The 21,397-nt window shown below is 41.2% G+C and overlaps 1 protein-coding gene across 2 annotated transcripts in view; it reads left to right on the plus strand.

Moving 5' to 3' along the window:
* dachd (dachshund d) overlaps window positions 1-21,397 on the plus strand; it is a 381,753-nt gene that overhangs the window by 334,038 nt on the left and 26,318 nt on the right. For both annotated transcript variants that reach the window (XM_014163781.2, XM_014163783.2), the window contains exons 7-8: window positions 930-1,075; window positions 16,657-16,804. In XM_014163781.2, the coding sequence (XP_014019256.1) occupies window positions 930-1,075; window positions 16,657-16,804 (294 nt within the window). The remainder of the gene's footprint in view (window positions 1-929; window positions 1,076-16,656; window positions 16,805-21,397) is intronic.

Raw genomic sequence — 21,397 nt, forward strand, 5'->3', positions numbered from 1 at the left:
AGAGTGTAATATCTCTCTCTCTCTGTCTTTCTTTATCTAGTGCTCTCTCTCAATTCAATTTAATTAAATGCAGAAGTCTTTATTGTCATGGAAGTGTTAAACACATACATTACCAAAGCAAACATATAGAAACATATCAATGATGACACAGATAGATATTTTCCACATACACACACACACACACACACACACACACACACACACACACACACACACACTCTCTCTCTCTCTCTCTCTGGTTGTGTAATGGATAGTGTGTACAGCAGATGGCTGGGCCCTGCCTGGCCCTCTGTTGGTGATGAATGGTGGATGATGTCATCCTATAGGTTTGACAGGCACCCGTGCGTGCGTACACAAAGGAAGCTGAACCAGCCGAGGTAATGGAGCTCTGTAGGCCTGCTTCTTCTTATTTTGGAATCCACATGATTTACTCCCTTCAATGGGAAAAGCTGGATTTGTGTCCTGGATGGATGAAGGTTAACCCTTTGGTTAGACCCTGAGAGACAGTGTAGAGTAGACAATGCAGACTGGAGTGAATCTCAATAGCCTTTCTATGATTTCTTGTGACCTCTCTCCTCGCCTCATTCTCGAAAAACATTGGATGAGAAGAAACCGTGAATCAAGGCGATTTGAGAAGGAGGCACTGCTTTTTTAAGAAATGCTTTTCAGATTCAGCCCTGGACTGGATTTTCTATCAGAATGGACCTGAGAGCTCTGATTGACTGAGTCATAGAGTTCAGTACTTATACAACTACTGTTGTCAACCAATAAGAGTCAAGCTACTGTTTGGATGCACAGTAGGATACTCAAACATATGATTCGAAATGTGGCACGGCAGAAATAAAGTATATAAACCACTATGTAAGGTGCTGTGTTTTATTTCAAAGCTGTCAGTAAAGAATAATGTCCTTACTTGTTCTGTATTCCAGATGACAATCCAATGTGCACCCCGACGGCGAGAGACAGCTACGAGAGGCTGTCACTGGCTGGACAAGGTCTACCACCTGGCTTCCCTTCGCCATTCCTGTTCCCAGACGGCCTGTCATCTATTGAGAATCTCCTCACTAACATACAGGTACAGTAGGTCTGACCAATCGAGGTGCCCCTCACTAACATACACTTACAGTCACAAGTTTGGACACAGCTACTCATTCCAGGGTTTTTCTGTATTTTTTATATTTTCTTACTTTGTAGAATAATAGTGAAGACATGAAAATGATGAAATAACACATATGGAATTATGTAGTAACCAAAAAATTGCATAAATGTATTTTGTCCCCCCACACGAGGTAGAATTCCTCACGATAAACCTTAGATGACAGTATCTACCAAGAGAGTTCTCATCTATATAATTCGTAGCCGTCTATTTAACACCACAAATCGATGTTGGCAATAAGACCGCACTCAACAAGCTGTATAAGGCCAAACTGAAATCCGTTTTACCTTCTACCAGGTTGTGCATCCAGAGGGAAAACAACTCTAGACCACTTCACACAAAGAGACGAATACAAAGCTCTCCCTCGCCATCCATTTGGCAAACCTGACCATAATTCTATCCTCCTGATTCCTGCTTACAAGCAAAAACTTGTAATGCTACTTTACAGGACTGTTTTGCTAGCACAGACTGGAATATGTCCCGGGATTCATTCAATAGCACTGAGGACTATTCCAAATCAGTCACCGGCTTCGTCAATAAGCGCATCGACGACGTCGTCCCCACAGTGACTGTTCATACATATCCTCTCTAGGGTATTTGGGATGAAATCGTCCCACCTACTCAACAGCCAGTGGAATCCCGTGGCGCGTTATTCAAATACCTTAGAAATGCTATTACTTCAATTTTTCAAACATATGACTATTTTACACCATTTTAAAGACAAGACTCTCGTTAATCTAACCACACTGTCCGATTTCAAAAAGGTTTTACAACGAAAGCAAAACATTAGATTATGTCAGCAGAGTACCCAGCCAGAAATAATCAGACACCCATTTTTCAAGCTAGCATATAATGTCACATAAACCCAAACCACAGCTAAATGCAGCACTAACCTTTGATGATCTTCATCAGATGACACTCCTAGGACATTATGTTATACAATACATGCATGTTTTGTTCAATCAAGTTCATATTTATATCAAAAACCAGCTTTTTACATTAGCATGTGACGTTCAGAACTAACATATCCACCGCAAACTTCCGGTGAATTTACTAAATTACTCACGATAAACGTTCACAAAAAACATAACAATTATTTTAAGAATTATAGATACAGAACTCCTTTATGCAATCACTATGTCCGATTTTAAAATAGCTTTTCGGCAAAAGCACATTTTGCAATATTCTGAGTAGATAGCCCGGCCATCATGGCTAGCTATTTTGACACCCACCAAGTTTGGCCCTCACCAAATTCAGATTTACTATAAGAAAAGTTTGATTACCTTTGCTGTTCTTCGTCAGAATGCACTCCCAGGACTTCTACTTCAATAACAAATGTTGGTTTGGTTCAAAATAATCCATAGTTATGTTCAAATATCCTCTGTTTTGTTCGTGCGTTCAAGACACTATCCGAAGGGTGACGAAGGGTGACGCGCCCGACGCGTTTTGTGACAAAAAAATTCTAAATATTCCATTACCGTACTTCGAAGCATGTCAACCGCTGTTTAAAATCAATTTTTATGCGATTTTTCTCGTAAAAAAGCGATAATATTCCGACCGGGAAACCCTGTTTTCGTTCAAAGACTAAAAAATAAAAACATGGTGTCGGCTCGTGCTCGCGCCTCAGTCTCATTGTTCTCTGATCGACCACTATCCAAATGCACTACTGTTTTTCAGCCAGGGGCTCCAAAGGCATCATTCACCGTTTTGCCGCCTTCTGAGAGCCTATAGGAGCCGTAGGAAGTGTCACGTTACAGCAGAGATCCTCAGTTTTCAATAAAGAGAGTGTAGAAGGCCAAGAACTGGTCAGAGAGGGCACTTCCTGTAAGGAATCATCTCAGGTTTTTGCCTGCCATATGAGTTATGTTATACTCACAGACACCATTCAAACAGTTTTAGAAACTTTAGGGTGTTTTCTATCCAAATCAAACAATTATATGCATATTCTAGTTTCTGGGAAGTAGTAATAACCAGATTAAATCGGGTACGTTTTTTATCCGGCCCTGCAAATACTGCCCCCTACCCTAGAGAGGTTAACCCAACCAGAAGCCATGGATTACAGGCAACATCCTCGCCGAGATAAAGGCTAGAGCTGCCGCTTTCAAGGAGTGGGACACTAATCCAGATGCTTATAAGAAATCCCACTATGCCCTCAGATGAACCATCAAACAGGCAAAGCGTCAATACAGAACTGAGATCGAATCCTACAACACCGGCTCTGATGCTCGTCGGATGTGGAAGGGCTTGAAAATTATTACCGACTACAAAGGGAAACCCAGCTGCGAGCTGCCTAGTGATGCTAGCCCACCAGACAAGCTAAATGTCTTTTATACTTGCTTCGAGGCAAGCAACACTGAAGCATGCATGAGAGCACCAGCTGTTCCCGCACGACTGTGTGATCACGCTCTACGTAGCCGATGTGAGCAAGAACTTTGAACAGGTCAACATTCGCAAAGCCGCGGGGCCAGATGGATTACCAGGACGTGTACTCAAGGCATGCGTGCACCAACTGGCAAGTGTCTTCACTGACATTTTCAATCTCTCCCTGGCCGAGTCTGTAATACCTATGTTTCAAACAGACCACCATAGTGCCCAAAAACACTAAGGTAACCTGCCTAAATGATACCGCCCCATAGGACTCACGTCGGTAGCCATGAAGTGCGTTGAAAGGCTGGTCATGGCTCATATCAACACCATCATGCCAGAAACCCTAGACCCCCTCCAATTTGCATTCCACCCCAACAGATCCACAGATGACGCAATCTCAATCACACTCCACACTGCTGTTTCCCACCTGGACAAAAGGAACACCTATGTGAGAATGCTGTTCATTGACTACAGCTCAGCGTTCAACACCATAGCGCCCTGGGACTAAACACCTCCCTCTGCAACTGGATCCTGGACTTCCTGATGGGCCACTCGCAGGTGGTAAGGGTAAGCAACAACACATCTGCCACGCTGATCCTCAACAAGTGGGTCCCTCAGGGGTGCGTACTTAGTCCCCTCCTGTACTCCCTGTTTGCCCACGACTGTGTGGCCAAGCACGACTCCAATGCCATCATTAACTTTGCTGACGACACAGCACTGATAGGCCTGATCACCGACAACGATGAGACAGCCTATAGGGAGGTCAGAGACAACAACCTCTACCTCAATGTGAACAAGACAAAGGAGCTGATTGTGGACTAAAGGAAAAGGAGGGCCAAACAGGTCCCATTAACATCGACGGGGCTGAAGTGGAGCGGGTCGAGTTCCTTGTTGCCCACATCACCAACGATCTATCATGGTCCAACCACACCAAGACAGTTGTGAAGAGGGCACTACAACACCTTTCCCCCTCAGGAGGCTGAAAAGATTTGCCATGGGTCCCCAGATCCTCAAAAAGTTCTACAGCTGCACCATCAAGAGCATCCTGATCGGTTGCATCACCGCCTGGTATAGAAACTGCTCGGCATCTGACCATGGGTGATCTGGGAGTACAGCCCAGTACATCACTGGGGCCAAGCTTCCTGACATCCAGGACCTATATACTAGGTGGTGTTATTGCGGGTGTAGCGAAATGCTGGTTAAGTATGCCTTTAATTCTAAATAAATCACAGACAGTGTCACCAGCAAAGCACCCTCACACCACCTCCTCAAATTTGGACTCATCAGACCAAAGGACAGTTTTCCACCGGTCTAATGTCCATTGCTCGTGTTTCTTGGCCCAAGCAAGTCTCTTCTTCTTATTGATGTACTTTAGTAGGGGTTTCTTTGCAGCAATTCGACCATGAAGGCCTGATTCATGCAGTCTCCTCTGAACAGTTAATGTTGAGATGTGTCTGTTACTTGAACTCTGTGAAGCATTTATTTGGGCTGCATTTATCTGAGTTGCAGAGTTAATTCTGCGTCTTCATTTACTGTGGTGGTCCTCATGAGAGACAGTTTCATCATAGCGCTTGATGGTTTTTGTGACAACATTTGAAGAAGCTTTCAAAGATCTAAAAATGTTCCGTATTGACTGACCATGTCTTAAAGTAATGATGGACTGTCGTTTGTCTTTGCTTATTTGAGCTGGTAATGCCAAGATATGGTCTTTTACTAAATAGGGCTATCTTCTGTATTCCACCCCTACCTTGTCACAACACAACTGATTGGCTCAAACGCATTAAACCTCTCTAGAGGGTGTGGGACGCTAGCGTCCCACCTGGCCAACATCCAGTGAAATTGCAGAGCGCCAAATTCAAAAACAGAAATACTCATTATAAAAATTCATAAAACATACAAGTGTTATACATCGGTATAAAGATTAACTTCTTGTTAACCTCTTGGGGCTAGGTGGGACGCTAGCGTGCCACCCGTGGTGCACTCCATCAACAGCAGGTGCATTTCAAGAGCGGCAAATTTGAATCCAAATAAATGTCAAAATTCAAATTTTTCAAAAATACAACTATGTTACACCATTTGAAAGATAAACATCTCCTTAATCTAACCACGTTTTACGATTTCAAAAAGGTTTTACGGCGAAAGCATAAATTTAGAGTATGTTAGGACAGTACATTTACAAGAGTTGTGTGTAATGTTTTGTCAAGTCAAAGACAGGGTCACCAAAACCATAAAACCAGCTAAAATGATGCACTAACCTTTTACAATCTCCATCAGATGACACTCCTAGGACATTATGTTAGACAATGCATGCATTTTTAGTTCTATCAAGTTCATATTTATATCCAAAAACAGCGTTTTACTATGGCATTGATGTTGAGGAAATCGTTTCCCTCCAATAACCGGCAGTCAAGTCAGCGTAACAAATTAAATAATTAAAATTAGAAAACATTGGTAAAATATTATATTGTCATTTAAAGAATTATAGATTTACATCTCTTGAACGCAATCAACTTGCCAGATTTAAAAATAACCTTACTGGGAAATCGCACTTTGCAATAATCTGAGCACTGCGCCCAGAAAAATACGCGTTGCGATACAGACTAGACGTCATGTTGGGGAGATCTAAAATCGAAAATACTATGTAAATAATCCATTACCTTTGATTCTCTTCATCAGATGTCACTTCCAGGTATCACAGGTCCATAACGAATGTAGTTTTGTTCAAAAAAGCTCATCATTTATGTCCAAAAATCTCAGTCTCGTTAGCACATGATGTAAGCCAGCCGGACTTCTCGTCATGAACGAGGGGAAAAAATATATTTCCGTTCGTTCAAACATGTCAAACGTTGTATAGCATAAATCATTAGGGCCTTTTTAACCAGAACATGAATAATATTCAAGGTGGACGAATGCATACTCTTTTATAACGTATTGGAACGAGGGTACCCAACATGAACTCGCGCGCAAGGTGTCTAATGGGCCATCATCGTTCCATGGCTCTTGTTCGGTCAGATCTCCCTCCAGAAGACTCAAAACACTTTGTAAAGGCTGGTGACATCTAGTGGAAGCAATAGGAAGTGCCAAAATATTCCTAAACCCCTGTGTTTTTCAATGGGATAGGTTTAAAGTCAATACAACACATCAGGTATCCACTTCCTGTCAGAAAATGTCTCAGGCTTTTGCCTGCCAAATGAGTTCTGTTATACTCACAGACACCATTCAAACAGTTTTGGAAACTTTAGAGTGTTTTCTATCCATATATAATAAGTATATGCATATTCTAGTTACTGGGTAGGATTAGTAACCAGATTAAATCGGGTACATTTTTTTTATCCAGACGTGCAAATGCTGCCCCCTAGACCCAACAGGTTAATCCAACCACGGTGTCAGATTTCAAAAATACTTTACGGCGAAAGCAAACCATGCGATTATCTGAGAACAGCGCCCATTACAAACAGTAACCAGCCAAGTAGAGGATTAACAAAAGTCAGAAATAGCGATAAAATTAACACTTTTTTGGTTACTACATGATTCCATATGTGTTATTTCATAGTTTTGATGTCTTCACTATTATTCTACAATGTATAATTTTTATTTAACTTTTATTTAACCTCTTACATCTAGATGTTCCGCTAGCGGAACACCGCTCCAATATCCAATGATAGGGCGTGGTGCGAATTACAAACACGTCAGAAATCCAAAAACTTCAATTTTTCAAACATATGACTATTTTACACCATTTTAAAGACAAGACTCTCCTTTATCTAACCACATTGTCCGATTTCAAAAAGGCTTTACAACGAAAGCAAAACATTAGATTATGTCAGGAGAGTACCCAGCCAGAAATAATCAGACACCCAATTTTTCAAGCTAGCATATAATGTCACAAAAACCAAAACCACAGCTAAATGCAGCACTAATCTTTGATGATCTTCATCAGATGACACTCCTAGGACATTATGTTATACAATACATGCATGTTTTGTTCAATCAAGTTCATATTTATATCAAAAACCAGCTTTTTACATTAGCATGTGACGTTCAGAACTAGCATACCCACCGAAACTTCCGGTGAATTTACTAAATTACTCACGATAAACGTTCACAAAAAAACATAACAATTATTTAAAGAATTATAGATACAGAACTCCTTTATGCAATCGCTATGTCCGATTTTAAAATAGCTTTTCGGTGAAAGCACATTTTGCAATATTCTGAGTAGATAGGCTGGCCATCATGGCTAGCTATTTTGACACCCACCAAGTTTGGCACTCACCAAACTCAGATTTACTATAAGAAAAATTGGATTACCTTTGCTGTTCTTCGTGAGATTGCACTCACAGGACTTCTACTTCAACAACAAATGTTGGTTTGGTTCCAAATAATCCATAGTTATATCCAAATAGCTGCGTTTGTTCTTGCGTTCAAGACACTATCCGAAGGGTGACGTGCCGGCGCATATCGTGACAAAAAAAATTCAAAATATTCCATTACCGTACTTCGAAGCATGTCAAACGCTGTTTAAAATCAATTTTTATGCGATTTTTATCATTAAATAGCGATAATATTCCGACCGGGCGACGTTGTTTTCGTTCAAAGACTGAAAATGTAAAATAGACTCTTCACGTGCACGCGCGCACCCGTTTCATTGTTCTCAGATCGACCACTATCCAAATGCGCTACTGTTTTTCAGCCAGGGACTGCAGAGTCATCATTCCCCGTTCTGGCGCCTTCTGAGAGCCTATGGGAGTCTTAGAAAATGTCACGTTACAGCAGAGATCCTCTATTTTCCATAAAGAGGCTATAGAAGGCCAAGAAATGGTCAGAGAGGGCACTTCCTGTATGCAATCTTCTCAGGTTTTGGCCTGCCATATGAGTTCTGTTATACTCACAGACACCATTCAAACAGTTTTAGAACCTTTAGGGTGTTTTCTATCCAAATCAAACAATTATATGCATATTCTAGTTTCTGGGCAGGAGTAATAACCAGATTAAATCGGGTACGTTTTTTATCCGGCCATGAAAATACTGCCCCCTATCCTATACAGGTTAACTAGGCAAGTCAGTGAAGAACAAATTCTTATTTACAATGACTTCCTACCCGGCCAAACCCTAACCCGGACGATGCTGTGCCATTTGTGCACCGCCCTATGAGACTCCCAATCACGGCTGTTTGTGTTAGAGCCTGGAATCTAACCAGGGTCTATAGTGACGCCTCTAGCACTGAGATGCAGTGCCTTAGACCGCTGCGCCACTCGGGGGTCAAAATAAAGAAAAACCCTGGAATGAGTAGGTGTGTCCAAACTTTTGACTGGTACTGTATGTCTGACCAATAGAGACCCTTCTCACTAACATACTTGTATGCAATAGGTCTTATTCACAGACAGGGTAAAGACAATACTCCCCTTTCTAATATACAGTACATGTAGGTCTGACCAATAGAGACGCTACTCTCTAACACTCAGGTACAGTGACCTCACATTCACCTTAGTAATATACTCCTCACTATACATGGAGGCCTTATTAACGCTCAATACGTGTAGGCCATTGCAATATACTACGCAGTTAGGCCTTAGAAATTCTATACAGGTCGGCCTAACCAATTCTCTATACAGGAAGGCCTTAGCAATTCTATACAGGTAAGCCGAAACAATTCTCTATACAGGAAGGCCTTAGCAATACGATACAGGTAGGCCTTAGCAATACTGTACAGGTAAGCCTTAGCAATAGTTTACAGGTAGATCTTAGCAGTACTATACAATATGCCTTAGTAATACTCTACAGGTATGCCTTAGCAATAGTTTACAGGTAGATCTTAGCAATACTATACAAGTATGGCTTAGTAATACTCTACAGGTATGCCTTAGCGATGCTATACAAGTAGGCCTTAGCAATACTATACTGGTAGGCCTTAGCAATACTATACAAGTAGACCTTAGAAATACTCTACAGGTAGGCTTTAGCAATAATCTTTACACATATTAGGTCCATCAATAGAGAATACCCTAGCTAATACACAGGTAGATCTTACAAATAGCAATAGAGTAAAGAAAACTTCAGTTAGTATAGCCGTTTGTCTTAAGTACCATTCAGCTTAAGAACCATCAGCTGATATATCCAAGTGCTGTACAGAAACCCAGCCTAAAACCCCAAACAGCAAGCAATGCAGGTGTAGAAGTATGTATGTGTAGGTATGTACGGCAGGACCAAATCATTAAGATAGGTAGGAGCAAGCCCATGTAATGCTTTGTTGGTTAGCAGTAAAACCTTGAAATCAGCCCTTGCCTTAACAGGAAGCCAGTGTAGGGAGGCTAGCACTGGAGTAATATGATAAAATGTTTTGGTTCTAGTCAGGATTCTAGCAGCCGTATTTAGCACTAACAGAAGTTTATTTAGTGCTTTATCCGGGTAGCCGGAAAGTAGAGCATTGCAGTAGTCTAACCTAGAAGTAACAAAAGCATGGATAGATTTTTCAGCATCAATTTTGGACAGAACATTTCTGATTTTTGCAATGTTATGCAGATGGAAAAAGCTGTCCTTGAAACAATCTTGATATGTTCGTCAAAAGAGAGATCGGGGTCCAGAGTAACGCCGAGGTCCTTCACATTTTTATTTGAGACGACTGTACAACCATCAAGATTAATTGTCAGATTCAACAGAAGATCTCTTTGTTTCTTGGGACCTAGAACAAGCATCTCTGTTTTGTCCGAGTTTAAAAGTAGAACGTTTGCAGCCATCCACTTCCTTATGTCTGAAACACAGGCTTCCAGCGAGGGCAATTTTGTGGCTTCACAATGTTTCATTGAAATGTACAGCTGTGTGTCTTCCGCATAGCAGTGAAAGATAAGATCTAAACCAGGCCAGAACTTGTCCGTGTAGACCAATTTTGGTTTCCATTCTCTCCAAAAGAATGTGGTGATCGATGGTATCAAAAGCAGCACTAAGGTCTAGGAGCACAAGGACAGATGCAGAGCCTCGGTCTGACGCCATTAAAAGGTCATTTACCACCTTCAGAAGTGCAGTCTCAGTGCTATGATGGGGTCTAAAACCAGACTGAAGCATTTCGTATACATTGTTTGTCTTCAGGAAGGCAGTGAGTTGCTGAGCAACAGCTTTTTCCAACATTTTTGAGAGGAATGGGAGATTCGATATAGGGCAATGGTTTTTTATATTTTCTGGGTCAAGGTTTGGCTTTTTCAAGAGAGGCTTTATTACTGCCACTTTTAGTGAGTTTGGTACACATCCGGTGGAATGAGAGACATTTATTATGTTCAACATAGGAGGGCCAAGCACAGGAAGCAGCTCTTTCAGTAGTGTAGTTGGAATAGGGTCCAGTATACAGCTTGAGGGTTTAGAGGCCATGATTATTTTCATAATTCTGTCAGGAGATATAGTACTAAAACACTTGAGTGTCTCCCTTGATCCTAGGTCCTGGCAGAGTTGTGCAGACTCAGGACAACTGAGCTTCGGAGGAATACGCAGATTTAAAGAGGAGTCCATAATTTGCTTTCTAATGATCATGATCTTTTCCTCAAAGAAGTTCATGAATTGATCACTGCTGAAGTGAAAGCCATCCTCTCTTGGGGAATGCTGCTTTTTAGTTAGTTTGCGACAGTATCCATTTTTTTTCTTCGGATTGTTCTTATTCTCCTTAATTAGGTTGGAAAATAGGATGATCGAGCAGCAGTGAGGGCTCTTCGATACTGCACGGTACTGCCTTTCCAAGCTAGTCGGAAGTCTTCCAGTTTGTTGTGGCGCCATTTCCATTCCAATTTTCTGGAAGTTGTTTCAGAGCTCGGGTATTTTCTGTATACCAGGGAGCTAGTTTCTTATGACAAATGTTTTTAGTTTTTAGTGGTGCAACTGCATCTAGGGTATTGCGCAAGGTTAAATTGAGTTCCTCAGTTACGAGGTTAACTGACTTTTGTCCTCTGACGTCCTTGGGTATACAGAGGGAGTCTGGAAGGGCATCAAGGAATCTTTGGGTTGTCTGAGAATTTATAGCACGACTTTTGATGCTCCTTGGTTGGGGTCTGAGCAGATTATTTGTTGCGATTGCAAACGTAATAAAATGGTTGTCTGATAGTCCAGGATTATGAGGAAAAACATTAAGATCCACAACATTAATTCCATGGGACAAAACTAGGTCCAGAGTATGACTGTGGCAGTGAGTAGGTCCAGAGACATGTTGGACAAAACCCACTGAGTCGATGATGGCTCCGAAAGCATTTTGGAGTGGGTCTGTGGACTTTTCCATGTCAATGTTAAAGTCACCAAAAATTTGAATATTATCTGCTATGACTACAAGGTCCGAAAGGAATTCAGGGAACTCAGTGAGGAACGCTGAGGCTGCATAGATTTCATGACTAGAAGCTCAAAAGACGAAAACTGTATTTTTTTTTGTAAATTCAAATTTGCTATCGTAAATGTTAGCAACACCTCCGCCTTTATATAAGTGGTAGATTTGGATAGAAAACACTCTGAAGTTTTTAAAACTGTTAAAATAATGTCTGTGAGTGTAGCAGAACTGATATGGCAGGCGAAAACCCGAGGAAAATCCATCCAGGAAATGCGATTTGATGTGTGTGGTTTTCCATTGAAAGCAAATTGACTATATAAGGGTTTAGGGCCCAGATTGCAGTTCCTATGGCTTCCACTAGATGTCAACAGTCTTTAGACATGGTTTCAGGCTTGTTTTCTGAAAAATGACGAAGAATAAGACCTTTTGGTAAGTGGTCTATGGAATCATGCAGTACTGGTTTGCGTGAATGTGTGCACGCTCTTTGTTCTTTTTCCTTTCTATTGAATACGCTATTGTCCGGTTGAAATATTATCGATTATTTAGATAATTGACAACCTGAGGATTAATTATGAACATCATTTGACATGTTTCGACGAACTTTACCGGTACTATTAGGATGTATTCGTCTGTGTGTTTTGACATCATTTGAGCCAGTGGATTACTGAACAAAACGCTCCAACAAAACAGAGTTTTTGGGATATAAAGAGGGACTTTATCGAACAAAACAACCATTTATTGTGTAGCTGGGACCCTTTGGATTGCCAACAGAGGAAGATCTTCAAAGGTAAGTGATTTATTTTATCGCTATTTCTGACTTTCGTGACTCCTCTGCTTAGTTGCAAAATGTTTGTATGCTTTTGTAAGCGGGGCGCTGTCCTCTGATAATCGCATGGTATGCTTTCGCTGTAAAGCCTTTTTGAAATCTGACAAAGCGGCTGGATTAACAAGAACTTCATATTTTATCCGATGTATAACACTTGTATTTTCATGAATGTTTATTATTACTATTTTTGTAATTTGAATTTGGCGCTCTGCAATTTCACCGGATCTTGTGGGTGGGTCGCTAGCGGCACGCCTTGCCCAAAGAGTTTTTTTTAAAGGTATCTGTGACCTATAGATACATATCTGTATTTCCAGTCATGTGAAATCCATCGATTAGGGCCTAATGAAGTGATTTCAATTGACAGATTTTCTTATATGAACTGTAACTCAGTAAAATCTTTGAAATTGTTGCATGTTGCGTTCATATTTTTGTTCAGTGTATATCAGAGTGCAATGATGTGGATACAGCACTCCCTTGCTCGTTGCTCCGATACCCCGATACCACAGACATCAGAGTCCTCCACGGTTATCCCCTTGGTCTGTGCATTAATTAGAAAACAACACACATCTCGAACACACATCCACACACAACTCCAACACTAAAGTAAGTAATCTCTGATAATGATCTCGGCATTTAATATTTATATACAAATCAACAAAATGAAACCGAGCAGATAATTGAGATAAAGCAACTATGTCTAAATTGGTGTCATGGGAACCAACAATTAGTAAACTATAGCCCACTGCATTTGGTGTAATTACATGTAGATGGAGAGTAATTGTTGTGGAAACAGACACTGCACAGAATGGAGACTATAATAATAAGTAGTCGAACAGTAGTAGTAGCATGGCTGTAAAAGCCTGAGAGAGATGTTTGTATCTCAGTTGGTATCATTAATAGATCCTTAGTCTTGGAAATCCCAGACCTAGGGCAATAGCCATGAGCCTGAGAAAAATGGGGTGTGGGTCTTGGTTTGATAGATCCTTATTAAGGTCAAAAAGGATTATACAATGCATTCTGAAAGTATTCAGACCGTTGACTTTTTCCACATTTTGTTACATTACAGCCTTATTCTAAAATGTATAAAATCGTTTTTTCCCCCTCATCAGTGTACACACAATACCCCATAATGACAAGCAAAAGGTTTTTATTTATTTTTGCACCAAAAAAATACAATAAAAACTGAAATATCAAATCAAATCAAAGTTTATTTGTCACGTGCGCCGAGTACAACAGGTGTAGGCGACCTTACAGTGAAATGCTTACTTACAGGCTCTAACCAATAGTGCAAAAAAGGTGTTAGGTGAACAATAGGTAAGTAAAGAAATAAAACAACAGTAAAAAGACAGGCTATATTCAGTAGCGAGGCAATAAAAGTAGCGAGGCTACATACAGACACCGGTTAGTCAGGCTGATTGAGGTAGTATGTACATGTAGATATGGTTAAAGTGACTATGCATATGTGATGAACAGAGAGTAGCAGTAGCGTAAAAGAGAGGTTGGCAGGTCGTGGGACACAATGCAGATAGCCCGGTTAGCCAATGTGCGGGAGCACTGGTTGGTCGGCCCAATTGAGGTAGTATATACATGAATGTATAGTTAAAGTGCCTATGCATATATGATAAACAGAGAGTAGCAGCAGCGTAAAAGAGGGGTTGGGGGGGCACACAATGCAAATAGTACAGGTAGCCATTTGATTACATGTTCAGGAGTCTTATGGCTTAGGGGTAAAAACTGTTGAGTAGCCTTTTTGTCCTAGACTTGGCACTCCGGTACCGCTTGCCATGCGGTAGTAGAGAGAACAGTCTATGACTGGGGTGGCTGGGGTCTTTGACAATTTTTAGGGCCTTTCTCTGACACCGCCTGGTGTAGAGGTCCTGCATGGCAGACAGCTTTGCCCCAGTGATGTACTGGGCCGTACGCACTACCCTCTTTAGTGCCTTGCGGTCAGAGGCCGAGCAATTGCCATACCAGGCAGTGATGCAACCAGTCAGGATGCTCTCGATGTTGCAGCTTTAGAACCTTTTGAGGATCTCAGGATGCATGCCAAATCTTTTTAGTTTCCTGAGGGGAAACTAAAAAGACAGTCGTGCCCTCTTCACGACTGTCTTGGTGTGTTTGGACCATTCTAGTTTGTTGTTGATGTGGACACCGAGGAACTTGAAGCTCTCAACCTGCTCCACTACAGCCCCGTCGACGAGAATGGGGGCGTGCTTGGTCCTCCTTTTTTACATAAATATTCAGACCCTTTACTCAGTACTTTGTTGAAACACCTTGACAGCGATAACAGCCTCGAGTCTTCTTGGGTATGACGCTACAAGCTTGGCAAACTTGTTATTGGTGAGTTTCTTCCATTCTTCTCTGCAGATCCTCTCTCTTTGTCAGGTTGGATGGGGAGCGTCGCTGCACAGCTATTTTCAGGTCTCTCCAGAAAGTTAGATCGGGTTCAAGTCCGGGCTCTGGCTAGGCCAGTCAAGGACATTCAGAAACTTGTCCCGAAGCCATTGCTGCATTGTCTTGGCTGTCTGCCTAGGGTTGTTGTCCTGTTGGAAGGTGAACCTTCACCCCAGTCTGAGGTCCTGAGCACTCTGGAGCAGGTTTTCATCAAGGATCTCTCTGTACTTTGCTCCATTCATCTTTCCCTCGATCCTGACTAGTCTCCCAGTCCCTGCCGCTGAACCCCCCCCCCACAGTATGATGTTGCCACCACCATGCTTCACCATAGGGATGGTATTGGCCAGGTGATGAGCGGTGCTCCAAGCGGTCTGTCATGTGCCTTTTACTGAGGAGTGGCTTCCGCCTGGCAACTCTACTTTAAAGACCTGATTGGTGGAGTGCTGCAGAGATGGTTGTCCTTCTGGAAGGTTATTTAATCTCCACAGAAGAACTCTGGAGCTCTGTCAGAGTGACCATTGTGTTCTTGGTCACCGCCCTGACCAAGGCCCTTCTCCCCGATTGCTCAGTTTGGCCAGGCGACCAGCTCTTGGATGAGTCTTGGTGGTTCCAAATATATTCCATTTAAGAATGATGGAGGCCACTGTGTTCTTGGGGACCTTCAATGCTGTAGAAATGTTTGGGTACCCTTCCCCAATTCTGTGCCTCAACACAATCCTGTCTCAGAGCTCTGTAGACAGTTCCTTTGACCTCGTGGCTTGGTTTTTGATCTAACATGCATTGTCAACTGTGGGACCTTTTATAGACACGTGTGTGCCTTTCCAAATCATGTTCAATGAATTGAATTTACCAAAGGTAAACTCCAATCAATTTTTTAGAAACATCCCAAGGATGATCCATAGAACCAGGATGCACCTGAGCTCAATTTCAAGGCTCATGACAAAGGGCTGAATTCTTATATAATAAGGTATCTGTTTTTTATTTTATTTTAAATATAAAAAAAAAACAGTTTTTGGTTTGTCATTATGGGCTATTGTGTGTAGATTGACGAGGGGAAAAAATTATTTAATCAATTTTAGAATAAGGCTTTAACGTAACAAAATGTAAAAACAACGTCAAGGGGTCTGCGCTCTGTAGATGAAAAGATGATAGAACAGGCCTTAGCAAGATAAAGATGCGCTAGATCCTCCTCCATTCGTCCACCTGTATTTCACAACTATGACCAAGAGGGGTCAGACAAACCTCAATCACTCCAGCTCGCACACTTGACCCTTTTTTTTTTATGAACTCAATTGTTACAACCATTTCTACTATGAAGAAATACAATGATAGCACATACACAAAACGTACTGTAACTGATAAAACATAACTATCGCTCATTCAATAGCAGTTTATTTTACCTTTACATGTTGCTCTGTAATTGTGTGTGTGTGTGTGTGTGTGTGTGTGTGTGTGTGTGTGTGTGTGTGTGTGTGTGTGTGTGTGTGTGTGCGTGCGTGCGTGCGTGCGTGCGTGCGTGCGTGTTTGTGTGTGTGTGTGTGTCTCTGTGTGTGCATGCACTTGTGAGTGTATTTGTACTAACTGGTGTGTGTGTGTTTGTATGTGTGTGTGCAGGGCCTGCTGAAGGTGGCAATTGACAATGCGCGGGCCCAGGAGAAGCAGGTGCAGCTGGAGAAGACGGAGCTGAAGATGGAGCTGTTCAGGGAAAGAGAGCTCAGGGAGACCCTGGAGAAACAGCTCGCTATCGAACAGAAGAACAGAGGTAGGTGTGTGTGTGTGTTTGCACACAAAAGAACAGAGGTACTGACAACCACCTGGCAGAGAGAGTGAGTGAGTGAGTGAGTGAGTGAGTGAGTGAGTGAGTGAGTGAGTGAGTGAGTGAGTGAGTGAGTGAGTGAGTGAGTGAGTGAGTGAGTGAGTGAGTGAGTGAGTGAGTGAGTGAGTGAGTGAGAGAGAGAGAGAGAGAGAAGGTGAGCGGAATAATGTGTGTGTGTGTGTGTGTGTTTGCACACAAAAGAACAGAGGTACTGACAACCACCTGGCAGAGAGAGTGAGAGTGAGAGCGAGAATGTTAGAGAGAGAATGTGAAAGAGAGAGTCAGAGTCTCTGTGTGTGGGTCACATAGCAGTGCAGTCTACCAGCTGCTGCTCACAAGAACAAGAATTACACTACACCAGGGATATTCAACCAGGGTCCACGGCAGTACTGCAGGGGGTTCGTTAAAATATATAACAACATTTGAATAATATTCAAATTAATTTTCTTTACAATGTTTTCATGAATATTGCTAGCAACAACAGAATAAACACATCTTGAATGAAATATATACAGTAGAAAATAGAATGTATTTATTTCTCAACTCGTAATATTACACTCACTGAAGTCAAATGATGAAAACAGCAGTAGACTAAACATCATTATAAGCACCAAGTGGCCTTGATAAATAGTGAAACTCGGCACAAAAGCAATAAGGGCATTATAATGAATATAAATGTCAATATGACAGCAGTCAAAAATAGTCAGTTATTGTCAGGTTGTGCTTATATTGTGTGCTTCTTCACGCAATAGCATCAGTTGGATTTAATTTAGCCGTTATCCCACAATTTTCGTAACTTTCACTTGCTTGACACACTTTGACATACCTTTTTTTGTTATGTGTTTTGGATCATTGTCTTGCTGCATGACCCAACTGCGCTTCAGCTTCAGATCACAGACAGATGGCCTGACATTCTCCTGTAGAATTCTCTGATACAGAGCAGAATTCATGTTTCTTTCTATTAAGGCAAATTGTCAGGTGATCCGTCTGTGAGCTGAAGCTGAAGCTCAGTTGGGTCATGCAGCAAGACAATGATCCAAAACACACAATCAAGTCTAAATGAAAATGGCTAAAATGCAACACATTTGAAGTTTTGGAATGGCCTAGTCAGACCTAATCCCCATTGAGATGTTGTGGCAAGACTTGAAACAAGCTGTTCATGCTCAAAAACCCACTAATGTCGCTGAGTTACAGCAGTTCTGCATGGAAGAAAATTTCTCACAGCGACGTAAGAGACTGATCAACAACTACAGGAAGCGTTTGGTTGGAGTCATTGCAGTTAAAGACGACACAGCCAGTTATTGAGTGCAAGGGGGCAATTACTTTTTCACACAGGGGCATTGGTTGTTGCATAACTTTGTTTATTAATAGGGACAGACGTTCCGCTAGCGGAACGCCTCACCAATATCCAATGGTATAGCGTGGCGCGAAATACAAATACCTTAAAAATGCCATAACTTCAATTTCTCAAACATCTGACTATTTTACACCATTTTAAAGACAAGACTCTCATTAACCTGTTATGGCTAGGGGGCAGTATTTTCACAGCTGGATAAAAAACGTACCCGATTTAATCTGGTTACTACTCCTGCCAAATAACTAGAATATGCATATAATTATTGGCTTTGGATAGAAAACACTCCAAAGTTTCTAAAACTGTTTGAATGGTGTCTGTGAGTATAACAGAACTCAAATGGCAGGTCAAAACCTGAGAGATTCCTTTACAGGAAGTGGCCTGTCTGACCATTTCTTGAACTTCTTTTCCATCTCTATCTTTTACAAAGGATCTCTGCTCTAACGTGACACTTCCTACGTCTTCCATGGGCGCTCAGAGCCCGGGAAAAAACAGAATGTCGTCATCCCAGCCCCAGGCTGAAACACATTATCGCCTTTCTCAAGTGGCCGATCAAGGGACTGTGGGCATTAGGCATGTGCCCTGGCCGCCCCCGTCTTTGTGATTTTTCCTCTGTTTGCCGAAAAGGAGATTCCCGGTCGGAATAATTATCGCTTTTTTACGAGATAAATTGCATAAAAATTGATTTTAAACAGCGGTTGACATGCTTCGAAGTACGGTAATGGAATATTTTGACATTTTTTTGTCACGAATTGCGCCATGCGCGCGACCCTGATTTACCATTTCGGATAGTGTCTGGGACGCACGAACAAAACGCCGCTATTCGGATATAACGATGGATTATTTTGGACCAAACCAACATTTGTTATTGAAGTAGCAGTCCTGGGAGTGCATTCTGACGAAGACAACAAAAGGTAATCAAACTTTTATAATAGTAAATCTGATATTGGTGAAGGCTAAACTTGCCGGGTGTCTAAATAGCTAGCCCGTGATGGCTGGGCTATGTACTTAGAATATTGCAAAATGTGCTTTCACCAAAAAGCTATTTTAAAATCGGACATATCGAGTGCATAGAGGAGTTCTGTATCTATAATTCTTAAAATAATTGTTATGCTTTTTGTGAACGTTTATCGTGAGTAATTTAGTAAATTCTTAGCAAATTCCCCGGAAGTTTGCGGGGGGTATGCTAGTTCTGAACGTCACATGCTAATGTAAAAAGCTGTTTTTTGATATAAATATGAACTTGATTGAACAAAACATGCATGTATTGTATAACATAATGTCCTAGGTGTGTCATCTGATGAAGATCATCAAAGGTTAGTGCTGCATTTAGCTGTCTTCTGGGTTTTTGTGACATTATATGCTAGCTAGAAAAATGGGTGTCTGATTATTTCTGGCTTGGTACTCTGCTGACATAATCTAATGTTTTTCTTTCGCTGTAAAGCCTTTTTGAAATCGGACAGTGTGGTTAGATAAAGGAGAGTCTTGTCTTTAAAATGCTGTGAAATAGTCATATGTTTGAAAAATTGAAGTTTTTGTATTTTTGAGGAATTTGTAATTCGCGCCACGCCTATCATTGGATATTGGAGCAGGTGTTCCGCTAGCGGAACGTCTAGATGTAAGAGGTTAATCTAACCACATTGTCCGATTTCAAAAAGGCTTTACAGCGAAAGCAAAACATTAGATTATGTCAGGAGAGTACCCTGCCAAAAATAATCACACAGCCATTTTCAAAGCAAGCAAATATGTCACAAAAACCAAAACCACAGCTAAATGCAGCACTAACCTTTGATGATCTTCATCAGATGACACTCCTAGGACATTATGTTATACAATACATGCATGTTTTGTTCAATCAAGTTCATATTTATATCAAAAACAAGCTTTTTACATTAGCATGTGACGTTCAGAACTAGCATACCCACTGCAAACTTCCGGTGAATTTACTAAATTACTCACGATAAATGTTTACAAAAAACATAACAATTATTTTAAGAATTATAGATACAGAACTCCTTTATGCAATCGCGGTGTCAGATTTTAAAATAGCTTTTCAGCGAAAGCACATTTTGCAATATTCTGAGTAGATAGCTCGACCATCACAGGCTAGCTAATTTGACACCCACCAAGTTTGGTGCTCACTAAACTCAGAATTACTATAAGAAAAATTGGATTACCTTTCCTGTTCTTCGTCAGAATGCACTCCCAGGACTTCTACTTCAACAACAAATGTTGTTTTGGTTCGAAATAATCCATAGTTATATTGGTATATCTCCGTTTTGTTCATGCATTGAGGTCACTATCCGAAGGGTGACGCCCGAGCGCATTTCGTGATACATTTTTTTCTAACTATTCCATTACCGTACTTCGAAGCATGTCAAACGCTGTTTAAAATAAATGTTTATGCTATTTTTCTTGTAAAATAGCGTTAATATTCCAACCGGGCGACGTTATATTCATTCATAGACTGAAAGAAAAACATGGAGTCGTCTCGTGGACGCGCACTCCAGTGTCATTGTTCCCTGCCTGACCACTCACAAAAACTCCTCCAGTTTTTCGCCCAGAAACTGCAGAGACGTCATTCCACTTTCTGGCGCCTTCTGAGAGCCAATGGAAGCCTTAGAAAATGTCACGTTACAGCAGAGATGCTGTATTTTTAATAGAGATGCCCTAGAAGGAGAACAAATTGTCAGACAGGGCACTTCCTGTATGGAATCTTCTCAGGTTTTGGCCTGCCATATGAGTTCTGTTATACTCACAGACACCATGCAAACAGTTTTAGAAGCTTTAGAGTGTTTTCCATCCAAATCTACTAATTATATGCATATTCTAGTTTCTCGGCAGGAGTAGTAACCAGATTAAATCGGGTACGTTTTTTATCCGGCCATGAAAATACTGCCCCCTATCCCAAACAGGTTAAATAAATATGACCCGATTCAGGAAACTAGGCATATGTCGCAAGTCACGACTTCACAGAAGCCATTTGAACGTAAAAAATGTTTTTTTTATCAAAATGTGTTTTTTTGCATAAATGCCTTCTCGAACATGTGAACTTTCATGTGCCTTAATAACAAACTTGTATGCCATCTGTAAATACAAATACAATTGTTAAATTATGAGCCTTGTTGGTTAAGCCACAGAAAAAGTTAGCAACCTTCCCACTAGCCATGATTGGCTGAGATAAT

Source organism: Salmo salar, chromosome ssa21 (genome assembly GCF_905237065.1).
Source record: "Salmo salar chromosome ssa21, Ssal_v3.1, whole genome shotgun sequence".
Lineage (NCBI taxonomy): Eukaryota > Metazoa > Chordata > Actinopteri > Salmoniformes > Salmonidae > Salmo > Salmo salar.